At 35.8% G+C, this 24361-nt stretch overlaps 2 protein-coding genes and 1 pseudogene across 5 annotated transcripts; 1 reads left to right on the top strand and 2 right to left on the bottom strand.

The window, feature by feature from the left end:
- Positions 1 to 5800: 5800 nt before the first annotated feature.
- Positions 5801 to 6774, bottom strand: LOC104612436 (photosystem II reaction center W protein, chloroplastic-like). Of its 2 annotated transcripts, none has more exons than XM_010279851.2 (2): positions 6470 to 6774; positions 5801 to 6362 (listed from the first exon to the last, which is right to left on the bottom strand). In XM_010279851.2, the coding sequence occupies exons 1-2, from the start codon at positions 6732 to 6734 to the stop codon at positions 6058 to 6060; spliced, it is 570 nt and encodes a 189-aa protein (XP_010278153.2). In that variant the 5' UTR covers positions 6735 to 6774; the 3' UTR covers positions 5801 to 6057. The 2 variants fall into 2 exon arrangements, with proteins under 2 accessions (XP_010278153.2, XP_010278154.1); XM_010279852.2 differs by having other exon boundaries at positions 6485 to 6716.
- A 3626-nt stretch (positions 6775 to 10400) lies between these two features.
- On the top strand, positions 10401 to 14992 carry LOC104612466 (heat shock cognate 70 kDa protein pseudogene; annotated as a pseudogene).
- Positions 14993 to 15510: 518 nt separating this feature from the next.
- On the bottom strand, positions 15511 to 23022 carry LOC104612435 (putative galacturonosyltransferase 6). 3 transcript variants are annotated; one of them, XM_010279849.3, is made up of 9 exons: positions 22586 to 23022; positions 22460 to 22494; positions 22321 to 22362; positions 22078 to 22219; positions 21864 to 21937; positions 18491 to 18723; positions 17982 to 18339; positions 17162 to 17683; positions 15511 to 16124 (listed from the first exon to the last, which is right to left on the bottom strand). In XM_010279849.3, exons 1-9 carry the CDS (start codon positions 22698 to 22700, stop codon positions 15852 to 15854), a joined length of 1794 nt encoding a protein of 597 aa, XP_010278151.1. In that variant the 5' UTR covers positions 22701 to 23022; the 3' UTR covers positions 15511 to 15851. The 3 variants fall into 3 exon arrangements, with proteins under 3 accessions (XP_010278151.1, XP_010278152.1, XP_088751207.1); XM_010279850.3 differs by having other exon boundaries at positions 18491 to 18717; positions 22586 to 22977; XM_088895081.1 differs by having other exon boundaries at positions 22321 to 22359; positions 22586 to 22973.
- Positions 23023 to 24361: the final 1339 nt, after the last annotated feature.

Below are 24361 nucleotides of genomic sequence, written 5' to 3'. Positions count from 1 at the left end.
TCATTCCAACTCCATAGGTAGCCATAATAAATTGAAATTTCAATTTTAATCTAAAAGCTATTAAAAAAGAGGAGCTATTAGAAAAGAGGCTTTTTTTTTGGAAGATTTCAGCTCAATAGTTTTGTTGTTATACACACACGCACACACACACATAAATATAAATTGAAATTGAAATTTTAATCTAAAAGCTATTAGAGAAGAGGCTTCTTTCTGGAAAGATTTCAGCTCAATAGTTTTGTTGTTACACACACACACACATACAGATCAATAGCTTCCACACAAGGCTAAGGAAGTTTTCTTTCATTTCCAACTCAATTTTTCAAACTCTGTTGATACTTTAACCGCTAGAGTTAATCAACAGGGAAAAAGTCCAATACATGGTGGAATATGGAGCTGCCAATGGATTGGGGTAGGGAACACAACCAATCAGTGGTTCCCTATCTTGTGAAATATCTGGTTCGACAGTGTTATCCTCTATCTAGTGGGATTAGGGAAAGTCATGCAAAGAACTTTGAGTTTCCTAACGTAAATGATCAACCACATATGCATGGCATACAATGACAAATAGCAATAAGTAAACGTTCTAATATTTGCATCTAAAAAAAATGAAATGGACCATTTGGTGTAGGTTTAGCAAAAATCCAAAATGATGCCTAAAATCAGAACAAGCAAACTAAAATATGTTAAGAAGCTACTGAGGATCAAAGAACCTAAAAAACAAAATAAAACAAGGGAGAAGAGGGTCCAATAAAATAACAGATGGAAAATTGATCATTTTTTCCATCTTTGATTTAGAACAAACTTGCAGATACGTGCAAATAAATACCTGAAAGAGATGCAGTAGAGAACCACTTGCCTTGACTTGAAAGTTCAAAAGAAAATTATCACCTGATGCAACGGAGAATGGTATAAAGATAAAGCGAATTATACCCGTTCATGTGATTCTACAGCTTCTCCCGAGTGCGGAAATGACTTGAATATGGTGCTAGAGGGAAACAGCAGGTCAGGGGAGGGTTTTGGGTTTTGAAAAAAAAGGGTTAATTATTTAAATATACCTTGTGATTTTCAAAACTACTTAAACATGTGATTGTTAAAGCATTTGACGATAGACAGAAAATATATGATAAAGATAAAAATGTCCTTAATTGTTAATTAAATTTTTAACATATAATGGGGTATATTATATCGGTATCATTAGTGTCTAACACAGGATATGTTACAACTGGAAATGCATCCTATCATTCGTGCATATTAGGCCGATATGGGTGTGTATTAGTGCCCATCGGGCCAATATGAGTGCATCAAGAGCTAAGGGAGAACTTAACATCCACACTTATAAGCTACTACGCCACTCCATCTTTCATGTTTATGAATAAATGAATGCAGATTTTATTTAATTATTACTTAAATGCAATTCAAATAAATAATAAATATTATGTTTACCTCCAACTAAAAGTTAAAAAAATACTTAAAATCAGAATTTTATAAAATAATAGAATAAATAATATATCAAATCCATTTATATCAAAATATTATTTTAATCTCAAAAAAATTATAAAAAATATAATATTAATAAGAGAATAATTGTTTTAGTACTTAAAATTTATAAATTTGCACACACACACACATATATATTAATTTACATTACATAAAATAATATTTATTATTTAGAAAATAAAAATATTGTTTACAAAGTATTCAATAATATGATCTTAAATAGAATCTATCAAATCTACTAATCTACACTTATACCAAAAAGAGATTTTTAATTAAAAAATTATAGGAATATAAATATAATAATGGAGTAATTATTTTAAAAGTTAAAAATTATGAATTTGCATATGATATGTATCTTAGAAATTTTAATAGATTTGATATATTTTAAGTTGAGACTATAAGTTTTGTAAATTATTAATGGATATTTTAATTTACATAGAGAATTTAGTATTTGGTTGATCTCTTTGTTGATGTAAAAAAGTAAAAATAGTAAAATAAAAAATAATTGATATAATAATTAAAATATAATAGAAAAACATGTTTTGAATTTTGGACTCTTAATTGATACATTATCAATAAAATTGTATGACATCTATGCATCATATTATATTAATGTAAGATATATTTTTCATATACACCATTAATACAAAAAATGCCTCATGGTTCAATTAACTGAACCGTGAACACTAATGATAATTATTTTATTTATATAAAGTATATAATTAACTATAACTTAATTAATCTAAACTATTTGATAATATAACATGGATTATCAAAAAATTTTAGTAAAATTAAAATTAAACAAAATTGTTAATTTTAAGAATAATTTATTAATTTAAAATTCACTTAGCTTTTGGGGTGAAATCAATCTAGAACTATCTAGGCTTGTATTAGCACAACAAACCGTAAGGCTTGGCTTGGGCCCAACACTTCAAGCTTGACATGAGCTTTACATGGCTTGCACATATTTATATTATTTATACATATAATAAAATGTGTAGTATACATATAGTAATTATAATATGTGATATTTTATATTATAAAATGTATAAAATAATCTTTATATACATGTTTTTTTTTGTAATAGTACATGTTATAAGACATGTAATATTTTATATATTCACTATTTTATATAAAAAATTTATAGACTTGAATTTAAGTCAGGCCCTATTTAAGCTTAGGCCATTGCTCTTATGACAATTGATAGGAACGGGATCTGCTCCTCACAAATGGGTGCCTGACAGGCACATCCACCGTGCATGGGGAACATCTCCCGTGAATAATAACTTATAAGTATGGGAGATGTTCCCAATGCATGATAGGATGTAAGTGTGAGGCGCCCTGTGTGAGGAGCAGATCCGGTCTTCAATTGATAAGCCTAGATTAGGCCCATGTAGGAATGGGTATGAGCTTATGTTTTTGGCCTAGAACCTAGGACGAGTGCAACCTTGGGCATAGCCTTATCACATATTCTAAGCCCAACCTGAGGCCAACTTGGCTCCGTCCATTTTAATTTTAATTAACACAAGTTTATTAGTAAAACAAAAAAAATTATTAGTAAGAAATTATTAGTTCTAAAATTAATTTTTATAATTTAATATCCATTAAAATTGCATTTAAAAATAATGATAAAATCAATGAATATAATAGCAATAAACTAAAAATTATATTTAATATAAATAAGAAATATATTTAAAAAATTATTGACTTTAAAATCAATTTAAAATAGCAACATTAAAAGTTCTAATATAAAATAATAAAACTTAGTAAAAATTAATAAAACTAAACACTACTATAAATTTATTAATAAAAGTATATAATGTAAGAAAAAAATTAATTTTAAATTAACAAAAATTTTGGCATTGATCCATAAAAAAAAATAATGTTTGGATTGGACTCGATCTCACTTGACTCAATTGGGATTGTTGCAAGGTTCATTTTGCCACAATTACTTTTAACAAAGCTCATGCATTGCATGGGTACCAACTAGAGTCTCTATTGGAGACGGAAAATAGAGAATAGATATTGAAGTTCTCTCTCTACGCTTGAATGGTTGTGGGTAGGGCATTATCATTGGTTCCACAACTCATTGAACAACCATTGTGTTCAGCCGGTCTCCTATAAAAATAACTCCTTAAATCAGCTTTCATGATTTCATAAACTCCATTCTAGTTTATACTGAATTGGGGTCATTTTTTGAGAAGTCAATTTAATGGATCCTTTTTGAAAAGGGAAAATCTAAAATCCAAGGGTCGTTTGTTTCGTAGTTGGAATCGGAATCAGAACCGTTTATTCCCATAGGTTGTTTGATTCATATAGGAGTCGGAATTAGAATTAGAATAATCTCGAATGAGATCTTATTCCCAAGGGAGGGATAGGGAATGGTCATTCCTTTGAACCATGTTTTTTAAAACCGACCCGGAGATCGAACTGGTTAAGGGTCCAGTTACCGAGTCAGGTGATCCAACTGTTCAAATCGAACTGTCGGCCCGTTCTAACAAAAAAAATAAAATAAAATAAAAATGGTCAAAACCATTCAAACAGTTAACCGCCCAGTTCAACGGTTTGCTGACCAAAATCAACGATTTTTGGAGAAAATCCAATTTTGGAGGAAAACGGACCAGTTTCCAGTTTTTCCAGTATGGTCCGGTTTTGAAAACCATGCTTTGAATGAGGGAACACCATTCCAACAGAAATGGGAATGAGATTCTGATTCTGCCAAACTAAATACTTAGAATCAAAATGACCCATTCCAATTTCACTCAATCAAAAAGTTGGAATTGAAATGACTCATTCTCGTTTTGATTCCAAACCCATATTCTTGTGAACCAAACAGAATCTAAATCTTATGAAGTCACTATATTAGCAAATATCCCCAAAACCAAAAGATTACAAAGAGTTATCTCTTTTAATATGGAGTCCCCACTTCCTCTTGTCTGGAGATTTTGGGTGTTCATGGGTCACTTCGGTTCGGTTGCAGTTTGTTTGGGCAATAGAACCAACCTGATCAGGTTGGGGAGTTGGTCACTCGAAACCGATCAACCATTAATGAAAACTAGCTAGTTCAGGTTGTATCGATTTGGATGGTCAGTTCAAAAGATTAAAACTTCAAAAAATTAAATTTAGATTTTTAAAATTATAATAATATTGTTAAACAAATTATATATATCAAGTAACTGACCGAAAGTATTAAAAAAACGACCAATTCAGGTTGAATTGGGTCGATTTAATGATGAATTTCATCAATTTGATGAACAACCCCGGTAAGGCCAGTAGCAGACTTTTTTTTTTTAATTAGTAACAAAAATTCGAATGAAATTGCAAGAGTAAAAGGGAACACCTTATGGTTGGCGGGTGTACAAGTGCTTATTAATACCGTCATTTAATTTCAATCATCCCTAATCACATCATGCAGGTATTTAGAATGCCTACTTCTTTTTCGCCTCTAGAAGAAATTGATAGATGTAAAAGAAAGTTTCTATGCAGAGATAAGAGGTTACAATAACTCGAGGAAAATCCATCACATAAAATGCTGAACTGGGCTTTTTTAATCAGGTTAGCCATGGCGTCTGATTACTCAAAATGATAGGTTATGGGCAAGAATCCTACTATCCAAATATATAGAAGAGGCCAGCGTTCTTTAACAGATGCAGGCGCATTGGGGTAATGGTTTTTAACTTTTTATCGTCAGTCAGTCAGTTGGTGGATCTGCTTTAGGATTTACAGACAAGAGATAAATATCACATATATATATATATATATATAACGTATTATAGGCTATTCTTGTATATAAATCTTTTACATATAATATTTCTTCATACACACTATTTATACCTAAATGCCACAGCTCAACCCTTGCAAAGGGACCCTGAACTAGTTTGATCAAAACAAAGAGAGGAAATTGCACCTATTCAATTCAATTTGCAGCAAAAACAGCCTATATACGTTTGTGACTTTATGGCTATTTATCTCTATGATACCTCGAAAGTTATGAAACTTGACAAACTTTAACCAATCAAAATCCACATGAATTTGAACCAATACCAGTTGATTGGATTTAGAGGTAAAAGGTATTATATTGATTGAGACTAATAGATACATAGATCTGGATATACATGATTCATTGTTGGCAGATGCCATCACCCCCTTACTTGGGTGACCAGGGGTGTGAGATTAACTAGGCAAAAAACTAGGTTAGATCAACACAATCCCAACATTAATTTATCCCTACGCCCCCAACTTTTCTTTTCCAACAAATTGCCTTGGATACCAATAACAATACTTTTAAACAAATATCATCATCTGATCAAACTTGAATTCTTTTATGAGGACAGTAACCTGAGTATTAAGGTTCATTGTGCATAGAACAAATGCACAAAGTAGGGTTTAGACCATTCTCAAAATAATGAAATTATGGCATATATAACAGAAGAAAAGGCAGAGAAAAATACTAGCTAGAAGGAAATAGGAATAAATACACAATTTTGATTAATAGATACGGATGATTCACAATCAAACATACAAAGAAAGGTCCACCAACCTTCCACCCCCCAAATGGGTTTAGAGGGACAATCCCGATTCCTCATCCTCTTCAAGGCTGGAGGCGTAAACAAAGTAGAGAGCCCAGATGAGAGCAAAGACGCCCAGAAGGATCCATCCAAGAAGGTTGTTGCTCAAGCCAAAGGGGAGTCCAGTTCCTTCTGTGCTCATTCTCTCATCCACCAGAGCCAAGGCGGCCGGGCTCGACATGGTTGCAGCTGCCATCAGTGCTGCATTCATGCTCACATTTGAGCGGGTGTTGGGTGTGGAGGGCTTCTTCTCCGCCGAGCACATCACACGTCCCCTCTTTTCCATTGCCGGCAACCCTGAAGCATGTGATGAAGGAAGAAATATTGCAAATGTAATGTCGATTTGTCATCAAACTTATCTTTCTCTACAAAAATAACCAGTCTGTCGAGTATCGATCACATACACTTGGAAAGCTTACCAAGAACAGGGGATGATGAGGCCCCAATGGAACTCCTACGCCCGAGGCTGCCTCGGACGACTGATGAAGTCGGAGTGCTCGCCGAGATGGAAGCCATTTTTCTTCGATGTGGAGGAAAATGGAAGAACCAGAGACAAAGCAGAGCACTGGTTTCTTTGTCCAAGGAGTGCGCTTGGTTCGTTGTAGACATGAAATTAAGGAAATTATATTCTCGAAGTACCACCCCTCGTTCCATATCCTCAATCTGCATATATCCAACCAACACCCTCCACGTGTCACATCATCCATCGCTCATCACTCCCAGGTGTGCCTAGAATCGGATTCTAATGAGAAATTTTGATTCTGGAATGCTATGGTGAATGCATAATTCAATATATTGATGCGATCAGACATCAGAACGCTCCTTTTGTTTGTCCAATTGTTTGTCTAAATAATCTATATAATACCATAAAAAACTTATGGCAAAATTTTTAAATTATTCCTAATGAAACACTATATGACGTTTAAATTGTTTTAAAACCCAGCATTACCCCCAATTCCCTTCATCTTGACACAACAACATAACACCGACACTCCTTTCTCTCTCTTCCCTCTATCTTCTTCTCTTTCTAAAACAAGGAAAGATTTTTGTTTCACATAGGTTCAAACAAGATCTTCCGTTGGGGCAAAACCCACTGTCTTGACGATGGAGATGAACACTAAGCCCCCTATCTTGACGATCTTTTTCTTGGATTCGAGTGGAGGAAAGAAAGAGAGACCTTCATGATAGGGGTTCGATTGTAGAGAATAGGAAGAAGAGGAGAGAGAAAGCCCTATTCAGTTTGTTCGATTGGAGAGAAGATGAAGAAGAGGAGATAGAAAGAAAGAGCCTAGCAAAGTTGGGGCGGGGAAGCACGTTCCCCCACCTCGCCTCACCGCTACATCTTTGGTTCAATAGGTGATGAGGTACTACGGTTTGAACACAACATTCGCCGCTGCCAAACCCTCCCTCCCCCACCTCATCTCTGGTTTAGTTGATGATGAGGTTCTACGGTTTGAACACAACAATCGGTGACGAGGTACTACCTCACCTCGCCTTGCCTCACCCACTGTCATTGATCAGGTTTCATGGCGTGGAGGCCAAAACTGGTTTGAACTTGTATTCCAGCTTGGTTGAAGAAACCTCTGCATTACGATCATCAAGGAGGTTGACCATTGAGAGGGCAAGAGTGGCACCGAGGAGGTTGAGGGCTGAGGCAGTCTCCTACCCTTGAGAAGAAACGATTTGGGAAACCTGGTTGACAGGTTCTCTACAGGGAAAGTTAAATCTCCGTCAGTTGTAATTTCCATCAGAACAACCAGCTGCTACTATCGATGATGCTCCACTAGCGAGGGATAAGATAACAGGTCAGCTGCCTCTGGATAAGGGCAAAAGGGGCACTTCATCATTTTCATTACAATTTAACGTCAAGGCAATTGTTAGAAATAATATGGGTGGTGCAAGATAATATTTAAACAACAAGGATAGAATTAGTCAATTAATTAAATAATAGGAATAATTTAAAAAATTTGTCCAAAAACTTATAATCAATCAACCAGTATCATACACTAGTTTTGATGGATCCTGGTATAATATTTTTGGGCATTATAGATTTATTATAAAGTATTAATACATCATTCCTTATTTTAAAGTAGAATATTAATTAAAATTTACAAAATCCAAAGCAAGTATCCACATTATAGTAGTATGAATAGATATAAAATTAATATAAAAAGATATTACATCCATGAGAATGGTAATTGATCCGATCCATGGACTATGAATGGTGAATTTGAGACATCGAGTATGTGTAAGTCATCATCATAACCATCTAAGCTTTGTCCTAACCATATGGGTCAGTTATAATAATTTTGTTTTTCCCATTAATCCATCCTATTCGGTCATCATCACAAAGCATGCGCAAGTTCACCAATAAATTTATATCATTAAAATAACTATTAATTACCCTGTTTTTACTTATCACTAAAAACAAGAAAATCCCTATTTTAATTTAAATTACTTATGAATTCATAAACATGATTTTATTTTTGAGAGTGAATTCACTTTGTGGTTCTTCCTACCATCAAAATCATTCATAATATAAGAAAAAACATTTTCTTTTTGGCAATTTATAACTTTTCCCACATTTTTTAAGGAAATATTAGATCTATTTTTACAAGGAAAAAAAATCAGAATTTCAACATGCAGAAATACTCATTAACACACATTGACATGTATCAACTGATCAAGCCACATTTGTTATGACCCCACCTTGAATTAAATGAAGTGACATCTTGATGGGCCATTCTAATGCATCTAAGGCCACATACGATTTGATTTGAGCCAAAACAAAGCCATTCGTCTTATGCCATTAATTAGTATGCAAAAAGCCTATACGAGTGCAAAAGGCTCCCACTAATGAGGGGTCTGGGGAGGGACAGATCTACATACAGAAAAAAAAAAATTGTTTTCAAGATTTGAACCCAACCGTTGTAGCAAGGCCCACCCAAGTAGGTAGATAGGTAGGTAGGAGTAGACCTGTTTATGGGTCGGGCCGGTCTTTTACTCATTATTAATGGAAATACACTAGGCCTGAGCCTGAGCCTGAGCCTGAGCCCGAGCCCGGTCCAACCAATTGGCCTATAATTTGGGCCCGAGTCCGGTCCTGACAAAAAGCCCGAGTCCGAGCTCAAAGCCCTATCTAATAAAAAAAATTACAATGGGCCTACAAGATGGTTTTTTTTCCTATTTAAATGAACAATGGGCCTACAAGATGGTTTTTTCCCTTTCTTTTATGTTTTAAAACACAGTTTTACATTCTTGAATCAAAAAATTTATTCAAATGGACATAATCACATAACCCATTTTAAGTCTAATTTTAGGTCGGGTCGGACTATTTTGACAAAACCTGAGTTCCAGCTCGAATTTATTGCAGGCCGGGCTTTTTGGCCCGAGTTTAAGCCCACGGGCCTATAAAAATGTTCAAGCCCGTCCGAGGGGGCCACACGGCCCATGAACAGGTCTAGGTATGAGGAAATTAATGTAAAATTTGCAACTCCAATAAATGCAAATGATACAAAATTTGCAAACTTCGCATTGTGTAGGAGTGCAAATTATACTTATAAAACAAACGGATGCAAAACTAAACTAGACGCATTATTTGGTTAAAATCGAATCACTGAATTGAACATTTCGGTTTTGGTTTTTTTCAGTTCAGTTTTTTCGGTTCGGTTAATTTGGTTTTTAATAATTATGGTTTCGGTTTTCAGATTTAGAAATTTGGTTAATCGAAAAAACCGAATTACCTAAAATTCATTATATAATATATAATATATAATATACATGATTTAATATTTAATATATATAATATGCTATATATCTATATATTATTATATAATATATTATAATGAAATTAAATTTTATAATATATTATAATAATATATATTATAGGTTATAATATATAATATTATATATAATAATAACTAAATTCGGTTTTTAACCAAAATAACCGAAAACCAAACCAAAAATTTTGGTTCGGTTATTTCGATTTTATTGAAAATCGGTTTTGGTTTTCATTTTAATATTTCAGTTTTAAAAAAATCGCTTTATTTGGTTCAGTTTTTAACCAAATAAACCGAATGCTCACCCCTATGCATGTGTATTGATACATGTGGGTATATTTGGTTGGCTCGTCGGATCCTGACACGTGGCATCGGTCAGGGGTATTACCGACTAGCAACTTTTCATTAAGGGCACTTGGGTAATTCCTGCCACTAATGGTTCGTCGAGCACTTAATGTAGGTGCATGTCCTAGGTGCATTTACTTCTTGGCCAATAGCATGGGGTTGTGATGGTCAGCGCCCCTTCATATCCCCTTACGTGATCACAATACACGGAATGGTTACAGGTTGTGCATTACTCCCCTATTGGACAATTCCCACTATAAAAGGGACATTGCAACTAGAGGTATACACACTTACTGGAGCTATCACTTGCACTCTTGTGGTGATCTCTATTCTCCTTGAGCTCTCAGCTAACTTGACCGTCAAAGTCCCCATCCCTAAGAACACTCCCGGGGCCTTTGACATCTTTTCACTGCTGACAAGTGGGACATCAACCTTCGGACCTCAGAAATTACTTGACTGCCCTCGGCTCTAAATTTGGCAGCATCAACAATGATACCCTAACAAATAAAAGGGTAAAGAAAGAAAAGTAATTTATATTTTGAAAGAGTTATTTTTTATTGTACTTCTTTTTACTGCTTTAACTCAGTTATTCGATTTAAAGATTAAAGTATTTGTACAACTACCATTTGCAAGCATTGACATTATCTAATGCAATTAAAATATTATAGTTTGACTTTTATCGCATGGACATGAACCCAAGGTAAGTATCACATTATATAGTAAAGATGTCTAGAAATTATCTTTCTATTTAATTTATTATTAATATGATTATCTACTTATTATATTAAAAAATTATTTAATATAATAACTAGGTACAAAAATTAGTATAAGAGTAGATGTCCAATAATATTAGAAATAACTAAATCAATTGATTTGGCTAACTCATTTCTAATCAACCACCATTTTGTATGTATATATGTATGTATACTCAATAACCTAAGAATGGACTTTGGCATAAAAGTTGGGTTGTTCCATTGTGACTTTGGTGACCAGGGTTCAAATCTTGGAAACAATCTCTCTATATGTATAGGAGTAAGGCTGTATACGTCTGTACCTCTCCAAGCCTTGCATTAGCAGGAGCTTTGTGCATTGGGCTGCCCTTTTTTATTAATCCACTAATATATGCTTTTCATTAGAAAAATTTATAAAGAACAAATATAATTTCTAAGAAAAAAGAATCAATGGATATGTATATCACATATTTTTCAAATTTTAATATTATTTATACCAAAACAATTAGTTTAAATAAATAATTAGCGTAGCATTCATCTATGTTGTATATAATAAAGTATTTAGCAATTCAATCATATTGACCCGTGGTGGGTCAACGTAATAAATATGTTTTACAGATTTAACAAATTACAGAAAATTATCTTTTCTTTGATATTATATATTCATCATATTAAACAACATACAAATATGGCAAATGAGAATTATAGTTAATAGTGGTGGAAATGGCTAAAAATATAAAAAAAATACAAAAAAAATGAGATTTATTATCAAACCTGTGACCCACTATCAAGCCAAATGGTTCAGTGGTTCAATTAGATGAATCACTAAATCATTTGTGGAGTCAGCATTTTTTTTTATAAGTAAACAGCTAGTTCATGGACTAGAAACTTTGGTTGGATGACAAGTCATGTAATCAGACTAACGAGTTAACAACATGTTGAAAACATTGATAATTGGTAATCTTGGTAAGATTTTAGATTTATAATTTTAGTTATAAAGTCAATTAAGTAAAAGCGGATCAATTTATATTTGAATTAAATCCACAAGGATGCATTTACGAGAGAAGGGTTGGATTTGATTTGGGGCATATTAAAATAAACTGGATATGAATTTATCAAAATAAAATAAAATAAAATAAAATAGACTGGACATGTAACCTATCTATGAATCCACTGAAATCTGAATCTAAATTCGGTAAGGTGGCAAGACCTAAAGGCTAGAACTTTTCAGATGTGAACTTAAATTTTGTTGGATGCCACAACTTCTTTATAGTCTATGTTTCTTTTAAAATTTGTGTTTTTTTTTTTACTTTTTAAGAAATAAAAAATATCATATATGAGGCCATACAAACTGAATCCAGATTTTGCCACAGAATGGTCCTTGCACCCACCTCACAGCATTTGCACTGTGCATTGGGAACATCTTCCATGAATGATAACATATAAGTACATGAGATATTTCAGATGTGTAGCTGCAATGTCCTATTAGGTGGGTGTGAGGAGGAAACTCGAACTCATAGAAACTTACCCACAACATTTTGTGGTCTTTTTTAATCATAAAACTGAATCGAATCATATGGAGGTATTTTGGAGATAGGTTTAGCTGTTCAGGCAATGGGATCAACAATAACATTCCACATCAGTGGTAAAATACATGGGGCCCACAATCATTCAACCTCTAAGTATGAGCCCTTGTATTTTATCATTGATGTGGAGCATTATCATTGGTTTCAAAGCCTGCTACACATCTAAGACATTCAGCTAATCTGAATTTGGTATTTTGACACCCATGCGAGCATTAAAGGTCACTTCCTAGTCTCTTAAAGGGTAATTTTATTAAACTACTCTTGTTTAGCTAATTGACTAGAATCTTTTAATTTTAAGAGAAAAATGGTTGTTTCGTTTCCTATTTTCTCTTATTTCTTAAAGTGCAATCATACAACATTTTATTTTCCAATAATATCCCCAAAAGCTCAAACAAAAACTCTCATATATGGGTTCTCTACATTCAGAATTCAAAGAAAAAAAAAGTTCACCAATACCAATATACCTTTTATTGTAGTTATTACACTTTCATATGTCAGACTTAAGAGCAAATGAACAGGCCTGAGTAGCCTTAAGTTTTTTTACAATTGACTAAAACCTCTTGCCATTAACATCCCTTAACGGAAAAATGAAAAAGACTATTTTACTCATTATTCCCCTTCAAATTTTCAAAATGAAACATTATCAGTTGATTCAAACAACTAGTGGTTCAACAACAACAACCGATGGAATCGTCGTTATAGCTGCCGCCGATTACATTCATCAATCAAAGAATGGAATCACATCCCTAAATCTTAACGAATTGCTACCACTAAACAGAATTGCGTAATTTGTAATTTGTTTGCCCGATCCTTAATCGGTTCTTACGAGAAGAATGGTGCTCTCTCTCTCTCTCTCAATACAACCTATTCCTATGTTTGGGTATGGCAACACGATCATGTTCAAATTATAGCCAATGATCAAGGAAACAAGACCACTCCATCCTACATTGCCTTTACAAACACCGAGCGGTTTATAGGAAATGGAGCGAATAATCAAATTGCCTTGAACCTGACCAACAATTCTTTCGATGCAAAGCATTTGATCAGTAGGCGATTCAGTGATGCTTTTATTTAGAGTGATATCAAGTTGTGGCCCATCAACGTTATTGCCGGCCCTGGTGACAAAACCCATGACCGTGGTAACCTATAAGGGTGAGGAGAAACAATTTGCGGCTGAAGACATCCATGGTCCTAATAAAGATGCGCGAGATTATTGAGGCCTATTTTGGTTCAATCGTTAGGCTCAAGGAGTATAAATACAAATATGCATAATATAAATACATACAAAATATAAGATTTTGTACTCTATATATTTGTATTTATACTCCTTCCAAACTGAGCTTTAAGAACGTTGTTGACACGGTCCCCGCATACTTCAACGGTTCTCAACGTCAAGCCACAAAAGATGCTAGTGTCATCGCTGGCCTCAATGTCATGCGTATCATCAATGAGCCCATGACTGCTGTCATTGCCTACGATCTTGACAAGAAGGCCAGCAGTGTTGGCAAGAATAATGTCCTCGTATTTTACCTTGGTGGTGGAACCTTTGATGTCTCCCTCCTTACCATTGAAGAGGGTATCTTTGACAACCGAATGGTGAACCATTTCGCTCAAGAGTTCAAGAGGAAGCACAAGAAGGACATCAGTGGAAATCCTAGAGCTCTGAGGAGGCTGAGGACATCATTGTGAGAGGGCAAAGAGGACTCTCTCGTCCACTACCCAGACCACCATTGAGTTTGATTCTTTGTACGAGGGTATCGACTTCTATCTCTTTAGAAAGTGTATGGAGCTAGTTGAGAAATGTCTTAGGAATGCAAAGATGGACAAGAGCAGCATTGACGATGTTGTCCTCCTTGGCGGGTCTACTAGGATCCCCAAGGTCTAGCAACTGTTGCAGGACATTTTAACGGGAAAGACTTCTGCAAGAGTATCAACCCTGATGAGATCATTGCTTATGGCGCTGCTGTCCAGGCTGCTATCTTGAGTGGTAAGGGTAATGAGAAGGTTTAGGACTCTTGCTCCTGGATGTTACACCTCTCTCGTTCTCTCCCTGCCTCCGTTCTCCCCTGTTCCACCGTATACACTCCCTCTCTCTCGACCAATACCTTCGACACCACCTCTTTCCTTCCTTCTCTCCACTAAATCCCCCTTCGAATCCTCTACCAGATTTAATAAAAAAAGAAAAACCTCAATATTTGCCTTCGCCATCCTACTCGCCCGTGTTCCTGGCTCTTCCTCTACCTCTTCATCCCCCTCTTGTTCTCTTTGGACGTACCTTCGGAGGGATCGAGAGACCCTTTCAGAATTTTGTTACATGGAAGACAATCATCCAAACAACAAGGGTATTTTCGGAACTTCTGAAAAAAGTATTGATCACGTGATGTCACATGTGACAAGTGTCACAGAAAGTTAACAGCAAGGGAGGTTTTTAGAAAATTGTTAGAAAACTTAAATGGTACTTTAAGACATGTAAACAGTAAGAGTAGAGTTGGTCAATTAGCAAATCAGTAAGGGTAGTTTAAGAAATTTTCCCTTTCTTAAATGATTATAAGGAAATCATTCCAACTCCGCATCTCCTGCCCATGCCTGCCCACAATACACTACCCCTCGTGAATTGGGAACATCTCCCCCTACATAATACTATGCAGAGGATGAGATGTTCTCCATGTGTGGCTGCAATAAACGTGGGCAGAGTTCTCATGGGCAGGAGATCCGGACTCGATCATTTCCCTGCACAGGGCTATCTATGCTCTTGTTTTCATTAATACATTGAATCATTGGTAATTTTGGCATAAGAGTTCCATTTGCCAGCAGTCAATGATCACGATTGGCACATGGCAGTTCCATCTAACTGATTTAAAGATCAGTTAGTTCAGTACTACCCTCTCATAGAATCACAATCAGGAGGTCATGTGCCAATTGGTTGCAAATCAACCTGCTTAACAGAAAAAAGCAATGAAAGAGAGAACAAAACTACAAGCCATCCATGGCTGTAGAAGCATAAATAAATCCGACAAAAAGTAATTATCATATGGAAATCAACTCCTCCAAAACAAAATGAGGTGGTTGGAACTACAAAACATCTGAAATGATCTTTGTACGTTCAACATGTACCAGCATTACAAAAACCTCACATGGACTCTCTTATTTGATCATTTATTAATTTAAATCGGCTCAGCTCTAGAAGAAATTGGTTGGGGAAAAGAAAGGACAAGGGAAAGAAAAGAAAAATTGAGTATGAAGAAAAAGTTGAATGTACAAGAAAGAGAATGGAAGGGAAGAATTAATTAGGCTGACATCTGCAGTTTCTGAAAACATGGAGCCACAGATGTAGTGACTAAAGAGTTAATGGATGTTGCAAAGTTGCAAGTAAGGATGCTTGTATTTGACATGTTTGTTCCAGTAGCTCTTGTACTTAGCAATACCAGTCTCTAGCCATGGCTTCATATTTCCATCATAGTGGATAACCGCTGCACGTTCAATCTCACTCCGCCCCACACCTGAGTCATAGCCAAGCCCTAGGAGGTGCCATCTCTGGTCCAGAGCCACTGTTTGGTTATAGAAGGTGACAAGACCCAAAGGCAAACTTCCAGCCCTCCAAAATTGCTTCATTTCACCCTGCAACCCCCCAACCAAGATCAGAGAACTAGTAGTGGAATCCCAACATGCATATGTGGTAAGCAGACAATGAACTGACATACGGAGAGGAATCAAAATGAGGATGGACTTGAGTATATAAACCTACCATGGGCTACAGAAAAAAAAAAAAAAAAAAATCTCTTTGATTAGTTAGATAAATGGGCACATAACCTGCATGCCGATGGAGAGAAGTGCTTATCAAGAAACATTTGATATCAAATGCAAAACACAATGTAGAATGTATTCTTCTTATGTCCAGCACACAACTTGAAATGGCAAAACATGTAGTGTATGAGTTCAAATTAAAAATATGTAGCATACACTTGCAGTAGGATTGGAAATTTGGAACATCTAATAAGTTCCTTGTGTTCCTTTTGTGTCAGCTTTTATATTTCTAGTCCCTAATGGATTACAGACATTTAAAAACATTTAAAGAGACGGAAAGGAAATTGACATGTTCCAACATGACATGTATCCTAGGCCAATGGTTAGTAAACAAGATGATTCAATCCCCTAGCTTCTTTTCCTGGACCATTCACCATATTTTTTGCTGACTATCAAACTAGGCTAAAAGGTTGTAAGATCCATGTAAAGATGAACAAAAAACTATTCCAAGGAAAAAAAAAAAACAACTCTCCCCTCTGCAAACGGGGCATTGGAGGGGTCATAGAAGTTCCAGGTTTTTTAAAGACGAACAAAAAACTATTTCAAGAAAAAAAAAGCAACTCTCTCCCCTCTGCAAACCAGGCATTGGGGGTCATAGAGGCTCCAGAGTTTTTGTTTTTGTTTCTCTCTCTCTCTCTCTCTCTACCCTGAATGTTCTTGTTCTAAAGCCTGAGCCTGCTTAAAGATGTTACACCACAGGCTTAGTTTTACTTGGCAGACCTTTGGTCCTTTTTCCTCTTGAATAAACCCACACTTAAATTAAGGAAAAAGAGAGTTTTGAATGTGTAACTTCATACTAGCTTTTAAGCATGCAATACAAGTAAATATGAAGCAAGGGAGAATTCCATTACCAATTGAATGTATTTATGGTAGACTGCTGTCAAGTTTTGTCTCCTCCACTCTAGCAAATCAAAAACATTCATACCAAATGCCCATGTGCATGCAGCAGAATCAAACCTCTCTGCTATGATTGGATCTGAGAAGTCAATAAGCATATCCATCCGTCTGAATGATGGCTCACCTTCCCGACAAGTCTCTACAGCTCCATTTACTTTCCCCTTCATATCAAAACTCCACAATCCACTCAGATCCCTATGGACCACTACATCATGGTCTAGAAGCACAATTTTATTCAATTCAGGGAAAACATCAGGCAGATAGAAGCGGAGGTGGTTCAGTGCTGAAGTGTATCTTGGGTCCCTGGAGTCCTGCTTCTTCAATACCGTACCATATGTAGACGATAGCCATCCAAAATCATCCATGTTCTTGACCTCAATTGTTGCTTTGCCAGGAGGATTTAGCAAGAACCACATTGTAATTGATGGGAGGTTGAGGGCATCGGTCACTATGTGGAAGACAATTTTTTCTGGTTCCTGCAAATAAACCAAAAAAATTCCTTTGATTCACCAATATAAAAGTAAGATCTATTTCTGAAATGATGACATCACTACATTACTTGAGCACAAAGGAAAAATACTTTTGTTAAACCATTTAGGTCTATCCATGTTTTCTATGTTATATAACAACAGTTTGATCCAGCCAAAACCCACCACATAAGCAGAATTTTGATAGGAAAATTTTGAGAAGGGGTGGGAGGATTAAAACAACATTTCTTAAACCAAGCACCAGATGTATTCTGAAAAATAAAAAGAAAAAAATAGATTATCTTACAACTGCTGCTGAGATGATGGAATTAACAACCACTGAACATGCAAGGACATTGTCAGAGAAGACTGCATAGTGATAGAGATCTCGATCATGCAATTTCTGTTTGTTTGGAAATTCCTGCTCTGCAGGTTGCAAAGCAAAATAATCGGCAGTGAGACGCATGCTAAGGCAGTGGAGACCCTTTGGAGTAGTCCTTGCAGCAAGTTGAAAAAGATAAGTTGCCTGATTCTGATGTGCACGAAGCTGTTCGTCTGAGTTATATGTCATAGCACGGAGCTTTGTTGCCATGGCAGAGCAATCGGTATAAATACGACTAGCTTTTAACAAGGAATTCTCCATGGCTCTCATCCTCTGCACAGCACTACATAGTTTTATGGCTTTATATTAGATGTCAATACAATTAGTTCATTCATATTTTTTCCTTCTCTTTGAATGTTATCAACATGCTGAACCTTGACTATTCAGAGAAGGTTCATCTTTAACTAAGATTTATTTTCCTCAGCATGCTTTACCTCCTAGACAGATCTGAATCCTTGGTGGCTTCACCAACAGCCCGTTCCACCTCCTTTATACGCAATTTCAACTCTTTCACTAAGTTTGTATTGCTGTTTGGTGGTGCAAAATTCAAGAATGCCTTGGCCCTGATAACCTGATTTTTCATCTCTCTTATCTTCTCATCAGGTAATCTGCGAATATTGGATTGGACATTTGGATTTCGCCCAACAGATGCTTGGGTGGACTGCCCCTGGTTCCAAAGCCAAGCCAAACAAACATCCACATTGCAAGAATCACTTTGATTTATTCAATTAGTAAGAGAACATAATATAATACATAAAACATAAATCCATTAAACTCTAAAATTTCCATCAAACTCATAATATATGCAAATTCTATTAAAGACTTCCAATATAAACCCAAAACGACCCTGCAGTAAGTTTAGCCAGATGGGTAATCCCCCAAAGAAAAAAGCAATGAGAGAGACATAAAAGAAATGTGAACAAGGCAATAAGGAAAACAGCCCAAAGCTTCAAGAAACCACCTCCATGCAACAAAAAGCCCACAACTCAAAAAAACTAAGAACTACCATTAGACCAAGAAAAGCCTATCAGACAAATAGGTCCCAGAAGACCAGACTGACCACACCAAGTGCACCCACCAGAAAATAGACACCACCCTAGCTATCACCACCAATGCCTACACAGATACAACCCCAGAACTGCCCTCTTCCCTACATTCCCCTACTCGAACCCTTGTCCACAGGCCTTCCTCCTCCTTCACCCTCTCTGTAATCTAACACCACACCTGGAGTACCTACTCATTTGCTTAAAATCCTTTTTATTACCCACTTCCTTTGTTGCATCTACTACTCCCTCACTCACCCATCCCTCCTTGTTGGAATCAATTTCATCATGCAGATTTCTTTACTTCCTTTCTTTGAAAACCACCATTTAAGTAGTTTTCTATTATTGCAAGTCTTGCCATTTACCCAATATAATTGCCTTGGTGTTCATGCCCGGTTGCAATCTCACCTTGGGTTCAATGCCAGTGCCTCCAAACATAACTTTATCATGTACTTTTCCCCTTTCAGACCCGAAAAGATAATACAACCAAAATTCTTCTATAAACACATGTAAATGGTAACATTTTATAGGAAAAGGAAAAAAAAAAGAATGAAAAGAATGATAAGTAACAATACTACCTCTTTACACTAGGTTTTGTTTGAAAGTTTTCTGGAATTTTGTTCTTCCCAAATTTTCAATAAGATGGCGGCTTACGTGGGCCTCTACATGATTTTTTCCCTTTTCTTTTTTAGGGAGTATGAATCATTACACAAATTCCAATACCTTGAAAAAGCACTGTATTAAGGCCTTCTGAAATGACCATGTCAGACATCTAGTATCTATGTCAAACACCAAGAGACATATTGATTAATCAAAAAATACCATCTCATGCATTGCCTCATTATGTAGATTTAAGTTTTTTTCTTGCTCGCAATTTCACTTTTACCATTTTTATTATACATGGTAAAACTTTTATTTGGCTAATATTGAACTTTCTCTAAAAAAGAATTACAGTATTAGCCTATGCTTTGTCAAAGAAAGCATGAGTCACCATTTCACTCCAAATCACCTTCCTTCTTCTACTTTGTACCACAATGCACTTATCAATCCAAGCATATACTAAACCCTGCAACATATTACAGCATTAGGTTATAACAATGCACTTGAGAACACAAATAATGTAAAACAAGAGAAAACCTTCTCACAATGCATTAGGTTATAACAATGCACTTGTTAAAGGTTTAGCAAAACCTTCTCACATCATCAAGCACTCACAACTGAAAATTAGATCCAGAGTGTCTCCTAATTCTCCTTTAAGCTTTTCCAGATAGAAATTCTATGCCACTAAAGTAGATATTCCATATTCTCCAAATCAATCTCTTAGTACTTCTTATCCTCAAGAACCAAATGCCTCCATAATACATTAATACCTAAAGCCTTATTGGCTAACATACAAATTTTTCACATGGATTTTGCCACAAGTTTTGAACTGTGAGACACTTTTCCAATAACTAATGTGCAATATTGTAGAATAAAGGAAGAACCTTCATGCAATTTGAACAGTGTATAGAATTCTAGGAAACTGCTGAGAGATCAATGTATAAGACAGCCCTTTAAATCCAATATTGTTCTGAGTCTTCTCAACGATATTTTTCATGCAGCAGAATGTCATTATCAAAACTTCTGTAGTTCCTTTTGGAGTTTGAATTCCAAATTGCAAAAATCTCACAAATTAGATATACTACACAGGTAGATCAATAAGGACATCACGGTAATAAATTTGTCTCCTCAAAGCTTTTAATTAATCTTCCCTTCTCTGCTTTAAAAAGTTAGATTTTATTTTAATTCACAGCCATTTCCACAATCTTGAGCTTTGTGTACGTGATAAAGGATATATACCTCCTTGTTTGGCCCTTGCAAAGATGATATGAACCAGTGGAGCCCAATTCAAGTTCTTAACTTGATAAATGATGATTCATGGTGATTCATCTTTCCATACTAGTAACAGCAGATGCAATTAATCAGACATCATTTCAACTATCTCTTTCTGCTTGCTTCATGAGTAAAAACTTTACTCTCTACATATCAAACAAGGTGCCTTGCATCAAGAAGTAAAATATTACACCAGCATCATGATAATGTTGCCCAACTGAAGGCAAATGCTGCTTCTAGTTCCTTGCTTTAAAATGGATGTCTTGCACCCTTTGTACATTATGGATTCTAATCCTCTAACTTCTTTTGTCTTTTAATGAAATACGTGTTTGGAACTTAGGATCTGGTATAGCCCAAGTTGCTGACTATAATGTATGTAACTATGTTGGGCATACATAGTCTTTTAATGAAATACCTGTAGACTCTAAGTCTACAGGCATATGTATGTAACTATGTTCAAAGGGAGAGGGAAACATTTTAGAATCTTGTGTTCAACTCAAGCAATTAAGGGTAAGTATACAAGGAAATTTTATCCTCAGAAATGATCACCCAGATAACTTCATAACAAGCTAAACTAGCTTACAGTAATGGATCCATTCAACAACCACCGTGTTTCACTACAACAAAATCCTACTTCCATGGTGGGTTTATAAGAATTACTATTCCAAGGGCAACTGTATAACTAGCTTTAGCTTTCTTTGATATTTAAATTATCCCAATGGTAGCTGCCACTGTCAGATAATGATAGCTCGTCCATTTCCTCCAAAATTGCAATATCAGATTATCAGGTATAATGATCATAAAATAAGGCCATGAAAACTAATAATAAATGAATAAAGAACATAATGTTAACCAAGATTAAACCAATCAAAAAATTTAACCAAGGTTATACCTTCCTTCCAGTAGGAGGTGCAACAATCTGGCGTTTGATCTCTAAAATTTCTTCCCTGTGACCAATATTCGTTCCTGAAAATTTTAACAAAAAATTGAAAAGAAAAAAAAAAAAAAAAAAAAAAGTAGTAGGTGAGCGCACGAGCAACATTGTCAACAAGCTAAAAGGTCAAAAACTATTAAGAGTAAAAAGAAGAAAGAAGGATTATGCCAACCATTTCTTTCCAACAAGAAGTCACTGCTCCTAGTATGTCCACTATTCTTGGACTCATCAGAAGAATTCCTTCTATCTACAGAATTAAAATCTCCATCTTTGTACACAACTAATGTCGGCTCTTTCAAGCCTTCACCTGTTTCCTGAAGTACAATGCAGACCCAATCCCACCAACTAGTTAAATATATGAAGTAATCGGTTGAAACAAACTCAAGCCAAAATACAGAGAGAGAGAGAGAGAAACCTGCTGGACCGCATGTAATCTCACTACATCGCTCCTATACTTCTGCATCCAAATACGAGACCGAATAATCAAAATCTCCAAAAAAATCAATGTTAAGCAAATGGAAGTAAAAAAAGTAAATGAAGTAACGGAATCATACAATGGTGGATAGATCCCCAACAAATTCCCTATGTGCTGCAGAAACAGAAAACGATCAAAACAGTCACAAAAAAATAGAAACAAAAAAGAAGAGAAACGAAAGCTCTGAATCTTTAAACAGTAATACCAGAAGACGCAGTGAAATTTTTGAGCCTATTGGAGACAATGACGATCGGAACAAGAACGGAGATAGAAAGAAACGAGAGGATGATAATCCTCTGGCTTCTAAGAGCCTGTTTCATCAAGAATTATACCAACAAAATTCTCTTTGCTTCTTTAAGGACTTCTCTGCAAAAAAAAAAAAAAAAACACATTTGCAGATTCTAGGGTTCCTTCGTTTCTTTCATCAAGAATGAAGCTTCAGGACTTCTTTCTTTTATTTTTAACAATTCCTTTTCCTCTTAAAAAAACGTCTGCGGCTTCCTTTTCCTTTTCTGTACAAGAAGGGACGTGGAGCGGGCGGAAAGAAGAAGAAGAAGAAGAAGAAGAGCTTTTGTCCGTGTTGTCTGAGATTCGTGTACTCGGGGTGATTGCAACGGGATTTCAAAACGCGGGGACGACAGTGATGTTGATGGGGTCATAAACTCATAATACCCTTTTCGTCATCATCATGTGATGATGCCAACCCATGAGAGGCCATGATCGTTTCCCCAACGTTAGACTGTTAGTTTTTCGGTGTTGCAATCGTCAACTTATTTAGACCCTGATTTGACCATATTAACGGTTGATGGTAAGGATATGTCAAAGAATATGATAGATCAGATAACACCATTGGTTCTGTCCTAAGTGGGCCCACCGTTGGGTAGTGGGCTTTTAAGACCCATGGGCTCTAAAAAAAACATTACGGGTCAGGAATTGCACTGATAATGCACGTGGTAAAGTGAGTAAAGTGACAGAGAGAGAAGGTAACGTACGGGCTTGGCCAGTCCCATTCATACTCACGTGACTTGATGGGCCCATGACGTGAGTTTGGGCCAACAGATAGCAGAGTTACAGGATTTCTCAGCTTGCCTCAGTTTCTAATTGTTGGATCATGGATCATGGATGGCAAAAGCCAAAAAGCCAAAAACCTTGGATCCGAGGACATGGATTCATATCCACATCTGAGGTCCTATATAACTTGCCAGGTGTCCACTGATCGGACCATTATACCAGTTTATTGTACCGCCTGTCAGTTAGCTATTGGATTTTATAAAGCGATTATTTGTATGAATCATAGGCCAGCCAATGAATGGTCATCAGGTCTCATGAGGGGGTCCCACGGAGGCAGCGGTCTCATCTCACCCTTCGAATTCGTGAATCCAAGTTCTTCTCTAACTTGTCCGAGCGGAGTTGATGATGAATCGATGATAATGTGTTTTATGGGCATCATGGATGATGATCATGATGGGGGGCAATATGATACCTTTTCTGCTGGTTACGGAACCTCGTATTGTATATCCTTTCTGCCGTTTCATGGCGTGAGAACACGATTCTCCACTTCCGGAATCCGGTTTATAGTTTTTACATTTACGAAATTATCCTTCCTCAACTCCACTTTTGCCCTTAAAGCTCCTTTTTTTTTACAGTGTAAAAGCCCATCGATGTAAAATTCTACTGTTGTTTCGTTTTTGTCGGTGTTTATTTGCAATGTAAATACGAATGTATGTAAAATTGTAAAATTCTACTTTCAATCAGTTTTTTGGCATTTAGATGGAGTGTAATTTTGTATCATAAATCAATGTAAAATTCCGTACAAATGCAAATTTGTATAGTAAAAATAAAGAGCCATTGCCGTTAGAATGTAAAATGTGGATCCATCGAAACACAACTTCATCGGTAAAGTATCCAGGAAAATATTACCCATTTTTTCAATGGGTAACACTAATGAGCTATAAAGATTCAAGATCCGAGAGCAGACGTC

This window comes from Nelumbo nucifera, chromosome 1 (assembly GCF_055504915.1).
Source record: "Nelumbo nucifera cultivar China Antique chromosome 1, China Antique-T2T, whole genome shotgun sequence".
NCBI lineage: Eukaryota > Viridiplantae > Streptophyta > Magnoliopsida > Proteales > Nelumbonaceae > Nelumbo > Nelumbo nucifera.
The sequence above is the reverse complement of the archived record's forward strand: the minus strand, read 5'-3'. Positions and strand labels throughout refer to the sequence as shown.

Coding starts and splice junctions, on each gene's coding strand:
- LOC104612435 (XM_010279849.3), bottom strand. CDS start 22,700: ATGAAACAGGCTCTTAGAAGCCAGAGGATTATCATCCTCTCGTTTCTT. Junction 22,495..22,585: donor AAATTTCACTGCGTCTTCTG/GTATTACTGTTT, acceptor CTGTTTCTGCAG/CACATAGGGAATTTGTTGGG. Junction 22,363..22,459: donor TTGGGGATCTATCCACCATT/GTATGATTCCGT, acceptor ATTTGGATGCAG/AAGTATAGGAGCGATGTAGT.
- LOC104612436 (XM_010279851.2), bottom strand. CDS start 6,734: ATGCAGATTGAGGATATGGAACGAGGGGTGGTACTTCGAGAATATAAT. Junction 6,363..6,469: donor TCTTGGTAAGCTTTCCAAGT/GTATGTGATCGA, acceptor CACATGCTTCAG/GGTTGCCGGCAATGGAAAAG.